At 37.4% G+C, this 14,761-nt stretch overlaps 1 protein-coding gene across 2 annotated transcripts in view; it reads left to right on the plus strand.

Moving 5' to 3' along the window:
- The window catches only part of Synj (synaptojanin), a 107,709-nt gene that overhangs the window by 23,012 nt on the left and 69,936 nt on the right, over positions 1-14,761 (plus strand). For both annotated transcript variants that reach the window (XM_083117936.1, XM_083117937.1), the window contains exons 3-7: positions 1,187-1,454; positions 3,245-3,409; positions 5,315-5,459; positions 12,375-12,548; positions 14,074-14,243. In XM_083117936.1, coding sequence (XP_082974062.1) covers positions 1,187-1,454; positions 3,245-3,409; positions 5,315-5,459; positions 12,375-12,548; positions 14,074-14,243 — 922 coding nt within the window. The remainder of the gene's footprint in view (positions 1-1,186; positions 1,455-3,244; positions 3,410-5,314; positions 5,460-12,374; positions 12,549-14,073; positions 14,244-14,761) is intronic.

Consider the following 14,761-nt stretch of genomic DNA (forward strand, 5'->3'; position numbering starts at 1 on the left):
ATAGGGGTCATTGGACCTTTTTTCAGGATGCCCCTCGTATATGAACTTTCAGAAGCTTTTATTATTAGTGTGTTCCTGTTTTAATGTGTGGTTAGCTAAGTCAGGTACCTATACAATGAAATTCTATAAATTGCTTGCGTTAAATTTCTAATACCTACATACCCTTTTCGTCAGCATTAATGGTATAACTGCATGTAGTCAGTTTCACAGTACTTAACTTGGATATACTGTACTGAAGCAGAAATCCCATTGATAATGTAAGGAAATATGACACTTTATTTTATTCGATTCAATTGTTTCACTTACATGCAAGAGTTAAGTTGTTTGCTTTACAGAGAAGAGAGCTTTATGGATTGAAAAATGAGTCCGCACTCATGGTTCTTGCAAGCAGAGGGTTCCAAACCTCAGTGGAAATATCAACATATAGTACCGAGAATGTATAAGGAGATTGATAAATTACAAATTGTATTTCTTAAATCAATCACTCTAATTTCATTTAGTCGTAACTTTAAAAATAATCAAGTATTTTATTTTAAACTTACTGCGTATGACGAAATTCCGTAATCCTTCCCTAGCTTGTGAATTGTAATAATTTTCCAAATTCACTATTTTGCAGTTTGAATTCAAATCATAGAGAATAGAGAAATTAAGTCAATTTCATAGAAGATAATATTGGTACTTAACAAATGCATACCTGGATCTGTATGAGTTTATTATTTCCATTTGCAAAAACATCGATTTAGTTTAGTTTGTAATTGTCAGGGAAAAATGCAAATTTTTGTCCTGGAAAACCTGGAAAAGTCAGGGAATTTCATTTCTGCTTGTTTGTAGCCACCCTGAATATAGATACTCATTTTACGTAAGTGATAAATAATTTTGTATTTTTAATTTTTAGAAATACGAAAGAATATATGGCATCACGATATGGAAAAAATATTGTATCGTATTGTCTGTGACAGTATTTTCTTGATGATAGATAGTGATATCAAATTTTCGATATTGTCCATCCCTAGTGATCAGTTCAGAGTATTACACTGACTTAAAGGCTATATACAGAAATACCATATTGGTAAAATTAGTGGCATTGTTTTATCCATTCATGCTACAGCTGTAAGAGGTGTTTGTTGTATTTTTAATATTTTTGTACTGTTTTTAAGGACTTGATTACAATTTATTTATTTTTCAGGTGAAAGTGCTGTCCTGTACTTGGTTCTTGTAACTGGGTGTGTGTCAGTAGGAAAAATCAGTGACTCAGAAGTATTTCGGATCACCCAGACTCATTTTGTCTCCCTTCGAAATCAACAACAAGATGAAGATCGAATTTCTGAAGTCAGAAAGGTGCTTAACTCAGGAACTTTCTACTTTTCATGGTCCTCTTCGGGTGAACCAATTGACCTGACACTTTCTGCCCAACGTAAGAGAAGAACAGAAGACACAGATAACAGGTTCTTCTGGTGAGTCTGATAAGATATAATTTGTCATGATTGTAGGGGGAGAAATTTGGTTTTACCCATTTAGTTGTGTAGTTTCATAATAGTCTTTTTAAGGCTTTAAAATCATAGTTATATTGCTCTTTTATTTTTTATGTTTTATTTACACACAACTGGAGCAGTGTTACAGTTAATTCTTTACCAACATTGTGGTAACACAAACTAATTGATTGATTGTGTTTACTTTACTTTGCTTTTGTGTCACTTTTGGCTAACCGTGAATATGAGAATGAGTGATGATATGATGAAACTTATGAAAGGACAGTCACAATGAACTCCCATGCCGGGTTTCAAACTCGGGACCCCTGTCTTCATAGCACGATGTGCTAACTACTCCACCATGGAGGCCGGCTAGCATAAACTAATACTACTCTACTTACTAAGAAGCAGTGCAATTGAGTCTATTAAACCTTTAATTTTCCATCTAAACAGGTTAAATTTTTCAGAATTTGAAACATTGTAGATGTTTTTAAATGCAAGAGATATTGTCAAGAATGTCTGTAAAACATGCCAAACGCCCAGCAACACTTAAGTGCTTGGCTTACACTCTCTTCTCTCAAGCTTTGTTTCATGTAATCATTGTTCATACTTTTTGTCATAATTTATCGAAGAGGTAAGAAATTATGTTAAATAGCTAATGCAGAAACACCAGTGAAAATATTTGTAATATTACAGTTAGGAAACATCATTTTCTGTTCTATTAATAATAACCCATGGCGTAGCAGCTTGTGAAGGCCAGTGCCTACCTACCCACTGCCAGCCACTCAACCAACCAGTTATGGGGTGTCGCATGGTCAGCACAATGGTTTTCTATGACTGTGTTAAACCAGCTTTAGACGAAAGCATTTCCTATAAAATTTTTGCTAGCATAAATTCTATGTAAATGCTTCCAAAAATTTTATAGCAGATAGCACTTTACACGAAAGTATTTCATGGAACAATTCGGTTAGCTGTTGAGATTACATTGTATGATACATACAGCACGATAGGCACATCGAGTTACACCATATATGGCAAGTGCACGGTGTTTACAATTAAAATATTCTTCCATACGTGTACATTAAATGTTGTAAAGTATATATTTAATCAGCACCTTGCATCTCTACCTAAAACCATTTCATACAAATTGTAATTCCTCTCGGTTGAATAATTATCGTGTTTTAAAAATGTGAAGTGATACGTTGTTTACATCTCACGTGGTCGCCATTACAACTGTGCTCGTGACCTAGAGGTCGCTTCTGATTGGTTATGCTACGGAAATAGGATGGATCCTCTCCTTGAGAAATGCCATAAGATTTCTCACTTTACATGGTAGCATTTTGGTCATGGCACAGATGTTAAGGAAAATGCTTTCATCTAAAGCAGGCTTAATGCTCCTCGTTCTTAACACCCTAATTTTCTCATGATGTTGGGTGGCTGCTGATCCCATACACAGGTCGAAACCCAGGAAAAGTTGTTACACTTCCCCCAAGAGACTTAAACCTGCACGCATCCTGTAGTTGATGCCCAGAGCTTGCACCTTTTAGACCACATGGCCACGGTATGAGACTTTCTCTTCTTATACACACAGCATTGTGTCTTACATTAAAATACATCCTGTTGACATTTCTGAATATGAAAACTTTATCTTGCTGAGAGATGTGTTGGCCAATTTGAGAATGAGAATGTTAAAATGATAGTGTTAATATAGTATCTTACATCTCCTGCTTATGTATGCTATATAAGTTCATACATGAATATTGTTTCACTTTTAGGAACCGAATGTTGCACATCCATCTCATACGATTCAATGTAAACTGTTCCAATTGGCTGCTGAAAGCAATGTGCGGAAATGTTGAGATGAGGACCATATACGTGGGTCATCGCCAGGCTCGTGCTTCAATCATCTCTCGCCTCAGTTGCGAAAGAGCAGGTACCAGGTGAGTGTGCAGTGTGTGTCTTTATTAGTTAATTTAGATAAAATTGTACTTTTTTTATGTCTCTTTGCAGTGCAATTGAAAATCTGTTACTTAATTATTTAATTTAAGTACATTGAGGATTAATTTTCAACATGTGAAAGATACACAGACTGAAAACTGATGAAAATTATATTGTTCTTGTTTGCTTGTTCATGCTATAAATTTAATCCTGATTGATGATTTTGAATTTGTTTTTGCTCATCTTGATTTTCTATTAGTGTAACTTGGCCTGTAGAGGGCTCTCATATGAAGGGTCAGGGGTAAAAAACAGGTAAGTCAATTTTCTGTCTCGTAAGCAAAGTAGTGATGTTATTTCATGTTCATTTTTCTGGAGTGTGACGAGACTGCCTTACATGGTTTTTTCCTCCATCCCTTCATGTAATGCATGACTTCTTATTATATGTAGCTGCTATTGTAAATTAAAAAAAAAGTAAAAAGTAAAGTGTTCCCCTGTGCTTAGCACCATGGCATGAAGGCGTATAGGGGGTGTGGGGGTAACGCCCCACACTTTCTTGATCCGGTCGTGAGTGGGGGTGATGTGATCAGCATCACGCCCCTGACCGCCTTTACCCCCTAGGGATTCCCCCAGGTATCCATGTTATTCGACGCTGGGTGAGCACCGGGGCCGCTTCCATCGTTAGAAAAGTTCCCGGATTTGAACCGGCCGGGGATCGAACCCGGGATCTTTAGCATGGTAGTCAGACGCGTTACCGACTGAGCCACCGTGGCCACTGCTAGAATAACTTTCTTTAAAAGTATTCTATGTGATCAAAAGTATCCGGACGCACCACGAAACATGTGTTTATCATAGAGGGCAACACAGTACTGCCACCTACCATGCAGAACACATGGTCATTAATCTCAGTAGTCTGCAGACAGTGCGAGACACCAGTGTGGGATGGTCTGAGGAACTCCCGGAATTTCAACATGGTCAGGTGGTTGGGTGCATCAAGATCTACTCCAAGCACCATAACTGTTCGGTGCGAGGTGCGGCAACTTGGTTTCCATGGCCGAGCAGCTGCCCATGAGCCAAACATCACAGGCAAATGCCAAATGCTGCCTCGCGTGGTGCAAGGAGCATCGAAACTGGACGATAGAATAGTGAAAAACTGTTGTGTGGAGCGATGAATCATGTGGCAATCTGATGGTGGGGTGTAGGTGTGGTGAATGCCTGGTGAACGACATCTACCAGAGTATATAGTGTCGATGGGGTGGCAGGGTTGCAATGTGGTCATGTTTCTCCTGGAGGAGGCTTGGCCCCCTTGTTGCTTTATGTGGCAATGTCACGGCACAAGCTTACATTGACATTTTAACCGCTTTCATGCTGTCTACCATCGAAGACCAGTTCGAGGATGACCATTGTGTCTTTCAACATGACCGAGCACCCGTCCATACTGCAGGGCTTTTAGGGGGGAGTGGTTTGATGGCAACAACGTCCCACTAATGGACTGGCCTGCACAGAGTCATGGGATGTTTTGAAATGCCAACTTAGTGCTAGACCACACTGACCCACATCGATACCTCTTCTCATTTCGGTGCTCTGCGAGGAATAGGCTGCCATTCCCCAGGAATCCTTCCGCCATCTGATTGAAAGTATGCCTGTGAGAGTGAAGGCTGTCATCAAGGCTAGGGTGGGCCAACACCATATTGACTGCCAGTGTTCCCGATGGAGGGGGGCCCAAACTTTTACTTCATTTTCAGGTGGATGTCCGGCTACTACTGATCACATAGAGTATATTGAACTCTAGTAAGACCATTGCTATGTAGTCCTTTCATTTAGTTTGTCACAAAGTGATAAAAATAAAACTATGGTGATTGAATATTTCTCAGTGAAAAACATATTTATATCTGTTCTGTTGGTTTCAGGTTCAATGTGCGTGGGACGAATGATGATGGAAATGTTGCTAATTTTGTTGAGACTGAGCAAGTAATATTTATGGATGATGAAGTAACATCGTACGTTCAGACAAGGGGATCTGTGCCTCTCTTCTGGGAACAGCCAGGAGTACAGGTGATCTTGGTTCTTTGTGCTTATTATTAAATATTAATGCTTTATTTGCTCTTATTCCTTGTGTACAGTTTGTACATAACAATTTATTACTTGAAAGTTCGGCATTAGACACAATAATATATAATCCATTGAAGTGTAGACTGCCGCATTGCTGTTTGTGCTATCGACAAGCACAGCACTGTAGACTGTCATTGAATCAAGTGCACAAGTTTCCGTTACTAGTTTAAAGAGTGATTTATAGAGGCACATATTTTTGGTAAATAAAAAAGCAAAATTTCGGTATAAAAACTGAGTCAATTTCGGGTTCAAAAGCGGTAAATGAAATAAAATATCGGTGTTATAGCGGTGAAAAATTGGATCAAAAGTGGTATATAAAAAGACATTTTGGTTTTAAAATTGTGAATATAATCCTAAATTTGTTTTAAAAACTACTTATTCCACAGAATTAACATTTCACTTCTAATAGCCCATTTATGTAGTTATCAGAGTATTAAGTTTATTTCTGTGTAAAGGAGTCGATTTTTGTTTCTCCAATACTAACAGCAGAATTAATCAATTTTCCGGGAATTGCATAACTCTCAGGATAATTCAGACTTCAGAAGGTGCTGCATCGGTGAATAAACCCTAAATTTCGTGTTTAAGAGTTAATTTCGCTTTTTGCAGTTCATTTCGCATTATTTCGTGACAAAACATGGTCACAAAATGCATCTCACACCTTTCAAAAACATGAAAAATTAACACTACAATGTGTTTTTTCAAATTTCGTTTTTTTGTCAAAAACAAAATATGTATGCTCCTAGTGATTTAGTTACTTACCAGTTTATGAAAGAAGGTGCTGAAACTGGCCACCTTCATTGTCCACACATATTAGACACCTCTTGATGAAGTTACCCATAACTTGTGGCAGTTCCCATTGATTAATGCTGGCAATTTTTTGGCAGATGTTAATTTTGTGTTCTTCCAGGGTGTGTGGATTTGACTTGTATTCAGCATTTTTAAATCTACACGAGATAAAAAATGCATGGAACTTTTACACCCAGCAATCTTGCTTCAAATCTGCATTGAACTTCACGTACCGATTGAGTTAACGCACATGAATCATAAATCAATACACGCTGTAGAAAACGTTTGCCAAGCCATAACACACTTTGCAGTTGAATACACTAGAAAAAGGAACACAATACATAACAAGCACCCTGTCCCTTCACACTTGCCAGACTAATAAACAGGCCACACAATACAAAACGAGGACCTTTATCACTTCACATTCTCCTGTCTACTTTAGCATACATTTGTGGGTGTCTTAACCCTTTCGGTGCATATGGATATATGTAATTGGAAAGTTCACAGCCAACGTATGACTTTTTACCCTTTTTTGAAAATTAACGTTATGTATATTTCTTCAAACGTCAGTGTTGCCATCCCAAAATATATTTCAAAATCTCAAAAAAATATTTTTTTGTTCTTGCATATCTCTACTTTTCCAAGTATTCAATGAATTATGGATATTCATTACAGTAAGGTAACATTTTTATTTATTATTTATCAATTACTATTTATTATTAAGTATTATTACATTGACATTGGACATGTAAAGTGGTTTCAACATAATGAGAAATAGTAAATTTACCATTCATCCGGAAAATAAAGATTACATGAACTGCATACAAGAAATAAATTTGACATTGGCATACAAACATATCCTCAGACCCTCAATTTTGTGTTTGAATACAAAATATGAAATACTAAAGTTTACAAAATAATTTACAAAGGAGTATGAAATTTTCTTCAAGCATCAGTGTTGCCATCTCAGAATAATAAAAATTTCTAAAAAAAAAACATTAATTTTTTAAAAAATATTCAACCAATGATACATATTCATCAAAATAAGGTATTTTTGCATATTTTTATTTTTTATAATTTTATAATTTCGTCAGTGTTGCAAACCAAAAACAATTACAATATGAGTAAGAAATGTAAAAATCAGCTCATCATAAAAACAAATATGTGGTATGAAAAAATGAGGAGTTCATTTTACTAAGGCATCGAAACATATGCTACATTATAGTTTTTGGATTCTTGATAATGTGGAATCAACAGAAGTTCACTTTCGTGTGATAGTCTTGAAAGCATCCTATGAGGCACAAAGAAACTTCACATTTTTTACACATATAAGCGATGTCCTTCCTTGCACGCTTTCCTGTAGTAGCTTTCGATTTTGCAGCACATACCTTACACTGTCTTTGAGCACATCCCACTTTCATTGTAGCAGGAAGTTTCGCTGGAAAATGTCCACGGCCAATCAGTCTTCCTTGTTCGTCACCTAGAAGCTGTTCATCTTGCAGTTCCAATCCAGCACTTTCAATAAAATCTTTGGCCACCTCTGCATAGAAAGTTTCCAGTGACATTTTTTGTGATTAACTACTAACTTCCTGTATACTATCCATGAATTTACAATTACCATATCAAAAAAATTGAAGAATAATTTCTTCCACCATTTGACATTCTTCCTTCTAAATGCATAATATTACGATCATTACGATTACGTGGTCATTATGATCCACGCCAACTTTATGCTTGTTGTAGTCCAAGACAGCTGATGGTTTCATCTTCACATGCCTACCTATTGCAGCTGCTGTCTCCACCATTTCTGCTTTATGAATACTGCTTAGAACATAAACATGTCTGACATCTTTCCATTTGATAGCCAAAAGATGATCTTTGCACCTGAACAGCATACCACCTTTATGTAGCTGCTCGCTGAACGCTTCCTTTGGCAGACCCGCCCTTGTTGGCATAACTGTTCCAAGAGCTTTCGTTTGTTTTGACCAAAGCATGTCAACAAGTTCTGGGGAAGTGTAAAATCCATCCATGTATATTGTGTGACCTTTGCCAAAATCATCTTGTAACAAATGGTTCATCATTGGTAACACCACGTTCTCTTTCTTACATGTGTTGTTCTTATCACTAGAGCACCGGTGTACCTTCAAAATTGCAAACATAACCACTACCTGCCTCACAAAGTTCATAAAGTTTTATGCCATATTTCTCCGGTTTGTTTTTTATATATACCCTAAATCGAACTCTTCCACAAAAAGGGCACATACCTTCATCAACTGTTAGTTCTTCTGGTTCATATATAGTATGGAAAGATTTCAATAATTTGTCGGCAACAGGGTGCACTTTGTGTAGAGGGTCATGGTCAGGGTCACCACTTGGTTGATAGAGGGTGTTATCATTCACATGCAAGAAAGAAAATATTGATCTAAACCTGTCCCGAGACATGCCCAATGTTTTGCAGTAATTTGTTTTCAAAATGTCTTTCACACTCCAGTAATCTTCAATATTGGCTTTCCTAACAAGGGGCAATTGCAAACATTATTCTCATTTCAGAAACAGTAACTGATTTGCAAGTGTTATATAATTATCTTGGAGACAAATTTCCTGCCCTCTTCACCTTTTCTATCTGCTGTCTAGCATAAACATTTGTTTCATGCTTCACTCTGTTCGTCAGGTCTTCTCCCCAGAATTTACAAAAAACCTGGTACGGTGTTTCAATTGCATGCAAGTTCGCTTTTATACCAGGTTGACCTACAAAATTAGGAACATTTGGACGAATGTCAACGTTAGTCCATCCTAATTCTACATATGTAACTTGTCTACTTCGTTTTCTCATTGTCTGCCCTCCACCTCTGGTTCCCACCTGAATATCATGTCTGTAACCACCCCTTGTTCTTACCTCTCCTCTCAATGGGGCTGCCATAACAGTCTCATCACTTTCAGACACATCACTTCCTGTGCCGGCCCCTGTGGCAAAGTGGTTAGCACATCGCACTATGACACTAGGGGTCCCGGGTTCAAAGCCTGGCCTGGGCATGGATATTTGTGAGTGTCCATTCATCAATTTCATCACATCATCACTCATCCCCATCTTCACAAATTAGCCAAAAGTGGCACAAAAGCAAAGCAAAATAAAGCAAATCAAATCAAACATCACTTCCTGCATCCTCTTCCTCACGTTCGGACCCTGAATGATTCACAATCTAATCCAGACATCACTGAATATCATCAGGGGAGAGTATCCGCCGGGAACAACCTGGGACAGCATTGTTGGCCATTGTGCGAACTCAACAAAAAGCACAGAACAGGCGTCACTCGTAAACATGTAAGGAAAACAAAGAAACCACACTTGTGCTGCACCTATTGGTCAAGTTATGTACTAAAATATCCAGCCTTTGCAGGTCAAACACTCGCTCTGCCAAAACTTTACATCTTGAAAAAACTTCTTTCTTTTTATCTGTATCAGCGTCCATTCCTACATTGAGTATTATGGGATTTATTTTTTTATAGCATGCGAATGGTTCTGAAGAAAAGTGGCAATTATAGCGAAATTTGTGTGCATCATGAAGTTGTTTTAACTCTTGTTTTTCTTTCTGGACATCTAATTTCGTTATCGTCAAATCAAAACAGCTTTGTGAGATTCAAAACAATGACACTTTTACCTTTGCGCTGGATGAGTTATTGCTGTGATAAGCAAGCAACATCTTTGCAGATGCTAGACGAAACACTGGCGCCAGCTGTAGCATAAACACAATGATACCAGCTGGAAGTTCGAGCAACAGGTGGCCAAAGAGAAAATTCTCTGCATTTCAATTGTTGAAGACCGAACTTTTATCAGCAGTGTGAAGAAGAAAGAAATGATCCTTGCTTTACGTTTTACCATGCAACAAACAATAATACAGGCAATATTTCCTATGCAGACAACTGCATTCAATCAAGAAAGAGGGATCTGAATTCTGCAATTATTGCATTGCCGTGCACCCCAGTGGTGGAGAATGTACTGTTGTAGGAGAAGGGAGGGGACTCATTTTTTTCTTCTTTTGATTTGGTGATTTTAGGTCCGCTTTATGCACAGTAAGGCTTATTTGGATTGGACCTACAGTTTAAAGTGGGATCCAAACGACTACCGCCTAACCCTGTGGCCGAGTGGTTAGCACATCGTGCTGCGACGCCAAGGGTCCCGGGTTCTAATCCCAGTCGGGCTTGGTTGTTTGTGAATGTCCATTCATCAATTTCATCATTTCATCACTCATTGCCATCTTCGCAAATTAGCCAAGATGCACAAAACGCGAAGTAAAATAAACTAAATCAATCAATCAATCAAACCAAACCAGTACCACTATGTGCCTTCACAGGTTATCGAACCTGGGGCCCCTTGATTACAAGGCTACAATGCTACCACTGCACCATCGGGGAGGCCCACCTTTTTTTATTATTTTTTTTCTTCTTGTCCTACGGTTTTTGTTCGTTTTGAAGAACGTATTCAGAACTGGTTGCTTCACTTGAGATGCCAAAGGAAAAAAGGAGGGATCCACCATTGCCTGGAATCTGCCCTTGTGCACACATGAGCAAGAAAATCATGGCCGAAACAATTAGCTTTGATCCCCCCACCCTTTCCCTGTTTGCTGACAGGAAAAGAGGGAGAAGGCACTCAGCCAACTGAACACTTTTTTTTGGCAAATTTTATGCCATAGCATAGTTGGGAAACGTATAAAGCAGGAAACGGGAGTTACGACTTACGACATACATAAGATAGAGGTAAACTTTTGCTTAAACCTAGATGACAATGTGTTAAGCAGGTTGACAATCTTTAGTTGGCATATATGGCTTTGATAAGAGTTTCCCTTTTTTATGAAGTGCTACAGGCCACAAAGAACACACTTTTAATGAAAGTGGTTACTGGAAGTTGTTGGCTACCCGGCGAAGAGTTTCATCGCTCACAGGAAACTGCTGAATGTTGAGCTCAAAGTTAGACAGTTGGGCGAGACTTCCAGACTTATTTTGGAAGATTCCTGTGATCTTATCTCACATTTCTCATCTGGCACTGGTGAATATTTTCAAGGTGGCGCATTCAGGGGTGAAAGAGCTTGACCTGCCATGCACATTGACAAGGAATACAAGTCCAGAGGGCATTTTGGGCTGCTTCCCTCGAGTTGTCAGCAGCTCTTAGGACAAGGAAACATGTCAAGGTCAATTTGAAATAACATCCAAGCTCTCTCCACATTCCATCTTCTCTTGTCGACGTATGCAGGAATCTACTTCGAATTAAGCGAAACCAGTTGTGCCGAAGGGTCTTGTAAATAATTTCGTATTAAAAATTATCCATATTTTGATTTATCCATACCGAAATACATTAAAAATCCTATCTTATCGGCTGGGGAATGGGAAGAACTTCGGATTAAAGCAATATCATATTAACAGTGTTTTCCTGTATCTGTTTACATGTTTTGTTGTCTGTGGTGTTCTCAATGCACAAGATTATATTGAAACATTGTAATGTGAGCAAAACAAAATGTTTTTTTATTTATGCATTGAGAAGTAAGATGTGATTTTTTAAAAAAATTGCTTATCTTGATAAAAAGAGGGGAAGGAAGTGGTGGTGTGAACCAGGACCTGTGGCAATCTCTGCCAGTATGCTGACCATTTAAGCTATAGAGAAAACTTTGTCTTTACCACAGCTTCTAATTCCGAGATGTTCCATGTATTTCATATTCATTTTATGCATACCATAACATATGTTGCCATTGAGTAAATGAACACTTTTCAACACCCTCCAATTATCAAACGTATTATTTTGATTTCTTGTGTATAATAAGTAACTTTTGTTGGCATGTCTGACATTTACTGGGTATTAGCTTAAAGTTAATTATAAGCACTTCTGTTGAAGTTATAAATTTACATGGAAAATTTAAAATTGACATGACAGAGACATACATTCTTGTACACGGTAGTATTTCCATGAGAATACATTGTTTTGGCAAATTGATTAATTTGTTAAGATAAATTTTTATTTTTTGCAGATAATGATTCCCTAGAATCAAAGATAATGCTAGCATTTTTTTCTTATTTGTGCAGGTTGGATCTCATAAAGTGAAAATGTCCAGGGAATTTGACGTATCAACACCAGCATTTGATCGTCACATGAGACAAATAAAAGAACGTTATGGTCATCAAGTAATAGTAAACTTGTTAGGATCTAGTCTTGTGGGAAGTAAAGAGGGAGAAGCTATGTTGAGTAAATTGTTTCAGGTAAGTTATTCTTTCATTGTTTGTTTATTTAATATAAAATATTATGAGTATAAAATTAAAAAAAAATATCCATCTTTATCTTAAAATATTTCACTCTGCCATGTAATTTGGTGGTGTTGCTGATGCACCTTACTGCACATGTATGATTTTTGCAAGCAGTGTAAGGGGGCATTCCCGATGACATAATGGTGATATCACTACCTTTTAATCAAGGGTCATGGCTTCAACACCCAGTGGAGGCACATTGCATTGTAGTTTGGATCCCACTGTAGGTCCAGTCCCAATTAGTCTATCTGTGCATAAAGTGGACTTAAAACAATTCAAGATGCTAGCAGCGTAAGAAAAGGAGTGATACAGTGGAAACCCTAATTGCACATTCTTGGAGTTATATTTTCCCACTTAATAGATTTTACCTTCTGGTCCCAATGAAGCAAAATGTTACAAAATTTTCCCAGATTATTACTTGTCCTGCATTATAAGTTCTTTAGACACAGTCCCCAGAAAATGTATAATCGTGGTTCTACTGTATTCATTTGCCACTTCAGGTGCAAATAGGTAAAAGGAAATACCTAAAAACATACATCCTCTTTTAATTGGAGTCAGTTCTTACTAATTCCCATTCTTTAAAACTAAAAATAGTACACCACATCATCATCATCATCATCATTCGTCGTTTCCTGCCTCTGGCTGGGTCGGCATAGGAGTCGAGCCTCTCCATTTTTCCTAGTCTTCCACCACTCCTCTCTTTCCACGGTGTTCCAATCTTGTCCTCGTCTCCTAACATTCTTCACTATGTGCTCTTTCCACCAACATCTTGGTCTCCCCTTTGGCTTTATTCCCACTCCTTGTGCATTGTAAGCTCTTACTGGTAGTCTTTCTGCATCCATCCTCTTCATGTGTCCGAACCACCTCGCCTGTGCCTGATCTATCCTGTCCTGAAGCTTCACCACCCCACTGTCTGTTGGATCTCCTCTTTCCTTATTCTATCCATTCTAGTGTTCTACAATATACTCCTTAAAAATTTCATCTCCACTGCCTGCATCTTTCTTTTGTCTCTCTTTGTCATTGTCCTAGTCTCTGCTCCACACGTAATTCTTGGCACATAATATGTGTTACATGTTACCTTCTTGCATTTCATAGGTACATCCCTGTTCCACGTTAATCTTTAAACACTTTGATATAGTCCACCACCCATTTGTCCTCTTCTGTCTACCTCCTCATCTATTCTTCCACTTCTCTCAATTATGCTTCCTAGATATTTGATGCTCTCCACTACCCTCAACTCTTCCATGTCCACCTCTATTCTTGGTACATTTCTGGCTCTGTTTCTTGTTGTTATTAGCACCTTACTCTTTTCTGCACTGAATTTCATTGTGTATTGAAATTTATTCAAAGATACATGAGAAACCTGTGAAAATCAAGAAAATGAATGAGTCTTGGTCAAATTTATTCTTCATGTTAGGATGATAGGATTTGATTTTAATTTTAAAAATTGGTGGATTAAATTTAAAATTTTATATTTCAGTTTCAGCATAAAGCTTGCACTGACCATAGGGATGTTCCTCATATTATATTTGATTATCATCAAGAATGCCGAGGTGGGAATACGAGGAATCTCGGTAAACTCAAAGCAAAAGTTGATAAATATCTAAATGCATTTTCACTCTTCTTTGCCAAAGGAGATGAAGTCATCAGGTAAAAAGTTGGATTGTGTGGTGAAAATATTTTATTTGAATTTAAAATGTTTAATCACTTGTATTTTAAATATTATGTGTACTCCTTATTGAAACGGATACATACAATACGCGTATCAGACTTCTGCAATAGTGTTTCCCTTAACCATCACACTCAAGCCCCATCTATTGTGAAATTCTTACTTGTTTGTTGATTTTTCAAGTTAAATGACAATTGAATGTACTTTCTTGGTTGTAGGTCTTGTAATGTTTAGTTTCACTTTCATGCTATTAATTTAATTATTCAGAATAAAGATCGAAAAATTTGCCTCGAATATAATTTCACTTCTTTGTTGAAAATTAGTTTTTTAAACATTTAACACATTTTCTTACCTTTGTTTATGTATGTGCATGAATGTTTTATATAGCAAATGATGTACAGGGATATTTACATTTTACATATTATACCTTTAACTTCCCTGATCAAGAAAATGCTATAAAATTTTCCCAGTTTTTACACTTCCCCCATTATGTTTATAA

This window comes from Lepisma saccharinum, chromosome 2 (assembly GCF_977018435.1).
Source record: "Lepisma saccharinum chromosome 2, izLepSacc3.1, whole genome shotgun sequence".
Taxonomy (NCBI): domain Eukaryota; kingdom Metazoa; phylum Arthropoda; class Insecta; order Zygentoma; family Lepismatidae; genus Lepisma; species Lepisma saccharinum.